The sequence below is a fragment of the Mesocricetus auratus genome, unplaced genomic scaffold, assembly GCF_017639785.1.
Source record: "Mesocricetus auratus isolate SY011 unplaced genomic scaffold, BCM_Maur_2.0 Super-Scaffold_100027, whole genome shotgun sequence".
Lineage (NCBI taxonomy): Eukaryota > Metazoa > Chordata > Mammalia > Rodentia > Cricetidae > Mesocricetus > Mesocricetus auratus.
Genome location: NW_024429208.1, coordinates 2,079,870 through 2,089,693, shown reverse-complemented (window position 1 = coordinate 2,089,693; position 9,824 = coordinate 2,079,870). Strand labels below are relative to the sequence as shown.

Below are 9,824 nucleotides of genomic sequence, written 5' to 3'. Positions count from 1 at the left end.
AGTTATGGACCGTCCTACACGCCCACAGGTGAGTTATAGACCATCCTACACGCCCACAGGTAAGTTATAGATCATCCTACACGCCCATAGGTAAGTTATGGACCATCTACATGCCCACAGGTAAGTTATAGACCATCTACACGCCCATAGGTAAGTTATGGACCATCTACACGCCCATAGAGAGGCTGTGGACCATCCTACACACCCTCAGGTAAGTTATGGACCATCCTACATGCCCATAGGTAAGTTATAGACCGTCCTACACACCCATAGGGAGGCTGTGGAACAGCCCACATGTCCATAGGTAGGTGCTGAAACAGGTAGGTTATTTGGGAGTGGGTTGGTAGGGTAGGAAAGCTTGTTTTACAAAAAGTCACAGTGGAACCCACCTAGGATGAAATTGGTATACAGGGACTTTTTAGAATAAAACTGGATAAGTGAGAAAGAAGCTGGAGGTAACTGGGGAAATCATGCTGCAGGGAAAACAGGAGGCGTGGGCGAAGAAAATTAAGTGGACCAGAGTCACTCACTGGCTCTGTGATTGGTAGGCAGGCCATGCACGAGGGGTTTGGCCTCTGTTTTAGGGGACAAGTTTCTGGGTCCCCTGTGGATGGCTCCACTGGGACCACACACACACACACACACACACACACACACATACACACACATACACATAAACACACACGCGTACACACACTCATGCACACACACACACACACACACACACTCATGTTTGCCCCAGCTGTATAATAGATGGACCGAATGATGCCAGGCCTGTGTCTATATCTGTGAAGAATTGACCGCTGCTGGTTTTTCTCATTATATTATATTTATGTATTTAGTCACTTGGGGCTGAGGACAACTTGGGGGAGTTAGCTCTCTGCTTCCATTATGTAGGCCCAGGGGATTGAACTCGTGTCACCCAGCTTTGGAGGAGACACCGCTACTCAGCCCTGCCGCGTGTTTCATCTTTATTTATTTTATATATGTGGGCTTTGCATGTTTGTTTGTACACCATGTGAGCGCAGTGCCTGTGTAGACCCCAAGAGAGCATCAGATGCCCTGGCAATGAAGTTACAGATGGCTATGAGTGGTCGTGTTGGTGTGTGGAATTGAACCTGGATCCTCCGGAAGACCAGCCAGAGCCCTTAACCACTGAGCCACCTTTCCAGCCTCCGCTATATTATTATTACTTTTTTTGTTGTTTTGTTTGTTTGTTTTGTTTTTCAAGACAGGGTTTCCCTGTATTGTTTTGGAGGCTGTTCTGGAACTCCCTCTATAGACCATGCTGGCCTCGAACTCACAGAGATCCGCCTGCCTCTGCCTCCCGAGTGCTGGGATTAAAGGCATATGCCACCAACGCCTGGCTCCACTATATTATTTTTAACACGCTCTCCCAGGTTCCAAGAATGACAAAAGCTGGTGCGATTGTAGCAAAAAATATCAGAGACTCCTCCCGCATCATCTTCGACGAGAGCTTCAGCTGCCCTAGGGCCACTAAATGAAAGAATTCCTTTCACCTTTAGAAGGGACATCTTGTGGGAGGGGGAAGGACACCGTGGGAAAGGCTTCTCTCGCCACGCCTGGGAGGGGGCTGGGTCTCAGGCTGTTGGGCGCACACCACCTGCGTGCTGCCAGGCTGGGAGACTGACAGGCTCCAGCTAGTGCTGGAAAGTACCTGCTGCTTCCAGGAACATCTTAGTTTCCGTTTCCTAGAATAGGAGTGTGCCGATCCCAGCACCCCAACCACTGGTGATCAAGACGACGTCTAATTCTCAGCGGCGGATCTGTGCCAGGAGCACATTTCTCAACAGACTCGCTATTCACGGTCTGTGAACCTGGGCTCTGTGCCAGGCCAAACACACACGGCCTAATGAGATAATGTGGCTTTCCCTGGGAGCTCCTGGCCTGGCCCACAAGTGGGTGGGGACCTTAAAGGAGGCAAGAGCTGGCCTCCTGGAAAGGAAGTCCCCCAACTGAGCATCGGGGAGGCTTTTCCTGGAACCCCACCACCCGGTAAACTTCGGAAGGGAAACCAGGAGGGCAGCCAGGGAGCTCGCTGTGGGCCCCTGTGTGCCGGGCAAAGGCTCCAGGCCCAGAAGCAGTTTGTAGAGGTGGCGCCCTCCCTAGGGCCCTCCAGAAAGAAGACCTGCCTTCCTGAACATCTGGGAGAGGGGAACTCAACAGAAACCTCCCTGGAGACAAAGGCTCTAAGAGTGTGAATGACAGCCGTCTTTGGGGGGGAGGGAAAACACTGGATCTGGATCTCCAAAGGTCCAGTGGCTTCACTTGGTCTGACTTGGGTTGGAGATTCTGGGCAGGAGGTATAATATAACTGTACTCAGAATTCAGACTCCAGGTATCCACAACACCAGCTCCAACTGTGTGTGACCCTGGGTGGTGGTTGGTTTTCAATGCCCACTTGCAGGCTGGAGAGGGGGGTCGGGGTTTAGACACTCGTCGCTCTTGCAGAACAACCTGAGTAGGATTCCCACCCAGCACCCACATGCTGGCTCACAGCCACCTTTAACTCCAAGTCAGGGGATCCGACGCCCCCTTTCTGACCTCTCCACAGACACCAGGCACACCAGGAGACTGGGAGGCCATCCGGGAGCGCTGTGTCCATTAAACGTGGGCTTTTCCCAATTCGGTTTGATTTGGTCTAATTAGGATTGCTGTATCGGCGGAGAGGCTTATCGGGGTGTAGAAACTTTTCAGAAAGAAACTATCTTCAATGCCAACTTGCCACAACCTGGAGTCACTGGCGCGGTGCTCTAGATGATTGATGTCACCCACAGACCCAATGCTTGAATATTCGGTCCCCAGCTGATGATGCTTGGGGGGGAGGGAAATAAAATGACCCTGCTGGAGGAAGTGCCTCACTGAGGGCGGAAGTTGAAAGTCCCAGGCTTGCCCCACACCTGGTTTGCCCTCTGCTTCCTCTGTGGGTAGAAATGTGAGCTCTCCCTTTGCCGCTCACAGGCTCTCCCTCTGGAGTCCCAAGCCAGACCAACAATCCCTCCGGTAAGTTGTTTCTGGTTATGGTGTTTGGTCACAGCAACAGAAAAGTAACTAAAAGAGGAAGAGAGCCTCGGTACGGAATTATTCAGATCATGCCGCCCCCATGGGCATGTCTGTTGGGGATAGCCTTGATCGCCCATGTAGGAGGGCCCAGTCCACCGAGGATAGCCCCATTCCCCGGGCAGGTGGCCCTGGGCCACGTAAGAAAGCTGGCTGAGAATAAACCTGCCTGGCACCATCGCACAGTGGCCGCTCTGGTTCCCACTGCCCTTCTTCTCTGGCTGTGAAGTGAGTTCCTTGGTCAGAGGACCAACCTGCCTGAGATCACAATCCTCGTCTTCCCTCGAGGTGAACTGTGACCTGCAGTTGGAGGCCAATAAACCTTTCTCCTCCAGCTTTTTGGTCAGGGTGTTTGTCACAGCTGCCAAAATGGAGCTAATCACCTTGGGAAATTCCTCTTTGAACCTCGGCTTCCCCACTCCTAAGATGGTAACAATGAAGAAACCGGAAATAGTAAATACACAAAGCTTACAGAACTCAGAATAAGGACTAAGGATAACACTGAGATAATCTTTTAGTGCACTGTGTGAAGATGTGTCTCTGTCCTTCCTCACCTGCCTAAGGCACCTCCTGGTTGGTTTAATAAAGGGTAGAACAGCCAATAGCTAAGCAGGAGAGAATAGGCGGGACTTCTGGGCAGAGACAGGAACTCTGGGAAGAAAATCGAGGTAGAAGATTCGCCAGCCAGTTGTCGAGGGAGGCAGACTCACAGTATTGAGGAGAGGGAGTGAATCACACCGCAAAACATAGATTCATATAAACAGGTCAAGTTTTAAGAGCTACTTGGGAACAAGCCTAAACTAAGGCCAACCTTTCATAATTAATAAAAAGTTTCCAAATCATTATTCAGAAGCCAGCAGCCCAGAGAAAGACCTGCTACAACATGACAACCGTGTTGCACAGCCCCTGCTCACGAAGTCCACAAATGCAGCCCTCACTCACAATTATGTTGTTAACACTGTTAACGCGAGAGCTGAGTTTTGTCCAACCACCCTCTAGTTTCCCCCAAAAATATCAGGTACAGGGCCAGGCATGGTGGGTATAAGGACGGATGCAGGAAGGCAGCCTCAGGAATGTCCAGGTGGTATTGGTGAAGCAAACCGCAGGATGGACTGACTGCACTTTGTGAGACGTCTATATGAAACGTGTACTTCCTCGTATGTACGCGGGGTACGAGCTGATTTTCTGGTCGGTGCAACAAGATGCGAGACAAAAGCAGCTTGAGGAACGGTTTGGTCTGGCTCCCACTTAGGGTGCAGTCATCATGTCAGGGAAGGCGGGAGGGAGAGGCTGCTGGCCACATGGCATCCGCAGGAGGCAGAGAGAGATGGCATTGGTGTTCAGCTCTCTTTCCCCTTCCATGCAGCCTGGGCCCCCAGCCCAGGGGATGGCGCCACCCGCAGTTGGGCGGTTATTCCAACCTCGGTTAACCTCACCTAGAACTCTCCCACTGACATGCCCAGAAGATGTTTGTCCCTGAGTCTAGATGCGGTCAAAATGTCAATCAATACTACAACCATAGCATATATTAAGGGAAAACGTTTCTATACATATTTACTATAATCAGCAAAAAATAATAATAATGTTTCTAGAACCACAAAACACTCACTCCACCCAGCGACCACCCCATCCCCCAACTCTCACCCACTCAAGCCCACCAAAACATACAAGAGTCCGAAATGGTCCCAGTCTTTATCCCGACCCCAGCCTCCAGCACAGTCCCCGTGGGTCTGGTCCTGAGAGCACTCAGTGGGTGGCTCTGTGTGCGGAGGCCTCACTCCTCCAGCCGCTGCTGCTGTACCAGGTGAGCGTAGACATCCTGGTCCTCCCTGAGCTGGCTGTGCTCCACCAGCTGCCCCTGCTTGAGCACCAGCACCTGGTCAACGTTCTGAACCGTGTGCAGCCTGTGGGCAATCACCAGCACCGTCCTGTCCCCCTTCGATCGCCAGGCCTGCAGCTGCGGAGGACAGTCACGAGACTCAGAAAAGCAGGAATGCGACACCATGGCTGGGCCACCCCCTGTGCCTCGGGGTAGATGAGGCATGGCTGTGCAGGGGCTGACCCCTGTCGCCTGCCCTCCCTGGCTGTACTGCTGCCCCTGGGAAAAGCAGCTGTGGAGGACCAGACACCCCATGCCACTCTCCTTTCCATCCTTAGGATAGTTACTCTTCATCACCAGCTCAACTGAAGAAAGCCCAGGGCGTGGGCAAGGCACGCCTTTGTGTGTCTGTGAGGACTGACCCAGGAACCCAGAGAGGACAAAGATCCACCCCGAAAGTGGGCGGCGCCATCCCCGTGCCCCGGGTCCTGCACCACATGAAGAGGAGAGGAAGAGGGAACTAGCTGAGTGTTAGCATTCACACTCTCTGCCTCTTGATCCACCAAGATGTGACGAGTCCAAACCACTCACAACCACAGCCATGCTGCCGCCCCGCCATGATGGCTTGTGTGTTCTCTCAAAAGGACCTGCCCTTCCAAATTCCTTCCAAATTCCTTTGGTCCAGCAACAAAAAAAGTAATCATTGCAATCCATGGGATTCACGGCCGTGCACGGCGCAGACACTCTGCTCACCGGTGGGACTTCCGCCCACCCCTATCCAGTTCCACACCACCTTCACCATGTCCCTTAACTGCACTGTCCCCTGCCCTTCCCTCTGGTACTCACAGCCTGCTCACACTGGGAGTCCAGGGCACTGGTCGCCTCATCCAGGATCAGGACCCGTGGGTTCCGCACAAGGGCCCGGGCAATGGCCAGACGTTGTTTCTGTCCCACGGCTAACTGGCTCCCCTTCTCCCCTATTTCTGAGGAAACCAGAGCAAGTCCCTCTTGAGACACAACAGGTCAGAAAACATCCCTCCCAGCTGGGCAGGACAAGTTTTCTCCCCCCCCCACCCCATCTGCTTCCGTTAGCCAATCCAGAGGCAGCAGAGCCTGGCAAGGGGGGAGCTGGGGTGGAGAATAGTGAGAAGCGGGAACAGAGGAGCAACAGGATAAAAACATCACCGCCAAGGAAGTTCCCGTGTGCGTGTGTGTGTGAGCCTGGGTATGTGTGTGTGCGTGTGAGCCTGTGCGTGTGAGCCTGTGCGTGTGAGCCTGTGTGTGTGAGCCTGTGTATGTGTGTGTGTGTGTGAGCCTGTGTGTGTGAGCCTGTGTATGTGTGTGTGCGTGTGAGCCTGTGTGTGTGAGCCTGTGTGCATGTGTGTGAGCTGTGTGTGCATGTGAGCCTGTGTGTGTGTGTGCATGTGAGCCTGTGTGTGTGTGCATGTGAGCCTGTGTGTGTGTGTGCATGTGAGCCTGTGTGCGTGTGTGTGAGCCTGTGTGTGTGAGCCTGTGTGTGTGTGTGTGCGTGTGAGCCTGTGTGTGTGCATGTGAGCCTGTGTGTGTGCGTGTGAGCCTGTGTGCCTGAGTGTGTGTGCATGTGAGCCTGTGTGTGTGCATGTGAGCCTGTGTGTGTGAGCCTGTGTGCCTGAGTGTGTGTGCATGTGAGCCTGTATGCCTATGTGTATGCCTGTGTCTGTGCCTCTGTGTGTGCTGATGGGTGTGCATGTGTGTGGACTGTTTCTCAGGCAGTGTCTGTCTGTTTTTGGAACAAAGTCTCTCAGTGGCTTGGAATGAGACCCTGAGGAGCCTCCTCCTGACTCTGCATCCCCAGAGCTGGGATTATCACAGCCTGGCTTCCCCCCATTAAATGTATCCCAGAGATCAACTCAGGTCCCCATGCTTGCAACACAAGCACGTTATCCAAATGGCTCTTGCCCAGCTCCATTTTCTCCGTCTCCTGCCAGGGTGGACTCGGGACCAGAGGTACCTGTGTGTATCCCATCAGGCATTTCCCCTATGAAGTCGTCCGCACAGGCTGCCCGGACAGCGGCCATCACTTGGGCATCCTCACAGTCCTTCAGGCCATAGGCAATGTTGTCCTTGACAGACCCAGAGAAGAGCACGGGCTCCTGTCCCACCAGAACCACCTGCGCAGAGGGGACGCGAGCAGAGAGCTGGTACCTCCCTCCCTGTCCGGGATGGACCCGGCCTTCATTCCCCGGGGCTGCCTCCTCTTTCCTCCAGGCTCCCGCTCCTCTCTCCTGCCCCTCCCTCTCCCGAGCCCCTCCCACCTGGCGGTGCAGGTAGTGGTGATCATACTGGACCAGGGGCTGTCCGTCCAGCAGCAGCTGGCCCCCCGTGGGCTGGTACAGATTCTGCAGCAGGGCGGCCACGGTACTCTTCCCTGACCCGTTGGGTCCCACCAACGCCGTCACCTTGCCAGGATGCAGCGTGAACGTCAGGCCCTAAAAAAGCAGGGAAGAGGTTAAGGGCCGCTTCCTAGAGAAGAGGATGTTCGGGCTGCAGTCCCTGACCACGGGGTCTCCCGCGGGCACCTTGAGTACAGGCTTCTCCGGGCGACTCGGGTAGGAAAAGGTGACGTCTTGGAATTCCACGCGGCCCTCCAGCCTGGAAGGGGCCAGGGTCCCAGGCTGGGGCAGATTTGGCTTACGGTCTATGTAGCAGAAAACCTTCTCAGCGGCGCCCACGTTGCTCAGCATATCTCCATACATGTACACCAGGTTCTGGAAAACAGGGACGAACGGACAGGTCAGGGGGTCAAATCCCACCTTGGAAGCCAGGTCCCCAACTCAGCCCCTCACGCACTCTGGCCAACAACATGACCTCAGCCAGCCTCTCCCCTCTCCTTATCCCCCCAAAAAGAGCCTCTGCCTTTTAATGTATGATCTGGGTGAACCGGGTGGGGAGGGAATGTTGGAGGGGCTGCTTTTAGTTAGGAGGAGAGAGAGGGTGGCTTTGTCTTTGCTCTTTTGAAACAGCTTTGGCTACACAGCCCAGGCTGGCCTCCAATGGGACATCTCCCCTCGGGGTTGCAAAAACCACAGGATTACAGACTTGTGCCTCCTTGCCCAGAGTGATTTGGGTAGAATTTTAAATGTCCGATTTGCACTGAAAAGCTCTAAAGTCCGTACAGCCCCGCGGCTTCCGCTCACTGCTCCGCACCCTGTGTGCCTAGCGTTGCCTTGCCTGAGACAGGGAACCCCTTTAAAAGCCGTCACCGTGGAAGCTATCAGAGTGCCTGGCGCAGCTCTCCACACGTAAAGGGAAAATTATGGCCAGGGCCGAGAACAAGGTAACTTATCTTCTAAAGTGATCAGCTACAAAGAAATAGCTAGGCACCCTTCCTCGTCAAAGTACCTCTGGGTGAGCCAACAGTGGGTGAGATCAAGTCTCTCCTTCCCTGTATCCAAGTTGATGGGGGAAGGCAGGACAGAGCGGCACTATTTACAACCTGCTCACTTGACAAATGTAAGGCATTGTTTATCAGGGGCAGACGCCAGCACCAAGAGAACCAGATGCGCTGTGTCCCCCAGATAAAGAGCAGAGCCGTGGCTGGAGAGAGGGCTCAGAGGTTAAGAGCACCGGCTGCTCTTCCAGAGGTCCCGAGTTTAATCCTCAGCAACCCACATGGTGGCTCACAACCATCTGTAATGAGATCTGGTGCCCCCTTTCTGGCACGCAGGCAGAATATTGTAAACATAAATAAATAAACCTTAAAAAAAAAAACACAGTCATAACCATACAAAGGGAAATGCTGAATCTTTTTTTTAAAGATTTATTTATTATGAATACAACATCCTGCCTCCATGTATGCCTACATGCCAGAAGACGGCACCAGAACTTATTATGGATGGTTGTGAGCCACCATGTGGTTGCTGGGAATTGAACTCAGGACCTCTGGAAGAGCAGTCAGTGCTCTTAACCTCTGAGCCCTCTCTCCAGCCCGGGAAATGCTGAATCTTAAAAGTTCCATACTTATCTACCTAGGAAACAGAGACAGAGGTACACACTGGAATAATACTACAGGGGTCTGACCCACGGGAAACACTGCAGGACAAAAAAAAATCACATTTCTTCAACAAATAGCAAGGTGGGAATTTCAAAGCAGTAGACACAGAGAGGTTGAGAGGACATCAACGGATCACACCGTGTGGACCTGCGGGGATCTGAGCACTGAGTACACTGGATGAATTTAAGAAATTATTGCTAATTTTTCAGATGTGATAATGACTTTTTGAACTATTTATATTTCAGATATTTATATTCTAGAGATGCACATGGAAATACCTACAGATAAGACCGTGATATTTTTGAATTTGTTTCAAAATGGTAAGAGGGGAGTGAGGGCAGACCCAACACAGTGGGCTGTGAGGAGTAGGTTGGGGTTAAGTTAGAATAAGTCTAGGGATAGGGTTGGTTTGGGATGGCCCTCGGGGATACGGTTAGTCGTGGTGGGGTTAAGTTAGGGTCATGGCCATTTGGGGTTGTATGGATGGGTTAGGGTCACCATTCGTTTACAATGGAGTTAAGCTAGGGTAGGAGTTAGTTGTGGCTGGAGTTAGGCTTGGAGTTTGAGTTAACAATAGGGTTATGGTCATTGTTACTCATAATAATTATCTGAAAGTTTGCTATAATGTTAAAACATGTTTTAGACACATTTTTAGCATGCTTAAAACTACTCATAAGAATATTAAGTAGTTTGTTAGATTTTTTTTCTTTTTCTTTTTGGTTTTTCGAGACAGGGTTTCTCTGTATTATTTTGCAGGCTGTCCTGGAACTCGCTCTGTAGACCAGGCTGTCCTTGAACTCACAGAGATCCACCTGCCTCTGCCTCCCGAGTGCTGGGATTAAAGGCGTGCGCCATCACCGCCCGGCTAGAATATTAAGTAGTTTGTTAAAC

At 52.3% G+C, this 9,824-nt stretch overlaps 1 protein-coding gene across 2 annotated transcripts in view; it reads right to left on the bottom strand.

Annotated features, from left to right (window-relative positions):
* Positions 1-3,832: 3,832 nt before the first annotated feature.
* Tap2 (transporter 2, ATP binding cassette subfamily B member) overlaps positions 3,833-9,824 on the bottom strand; it is a 14,452-nt gene continuing 8,460 nt past the window's right edge. Inside the window, exons 8-12 of one of the 2 annotated variants that reach the window (XM_013125780.3) lie at positions 7,459-7,647; positions 7,195-7,368; positions 6,891-7,050; positions 5,747-5,883; positions 3,833-5,038 (exon numbers count right to left, since the gene is read on the bottom strand). In XM_013125780.3, coding sequence (XP_012981234.1) covers positions 4,856-5,038; positions 5,747-5,883; positions 6,891-7,050; positions 7,195-7,368; positions 7,459-7,647 — 843 coding nt within the window. In that variant the 3' untranslated portion in view covers positions 3,833-4,855. 2 annotated transcript variants of the gene reach the window in all.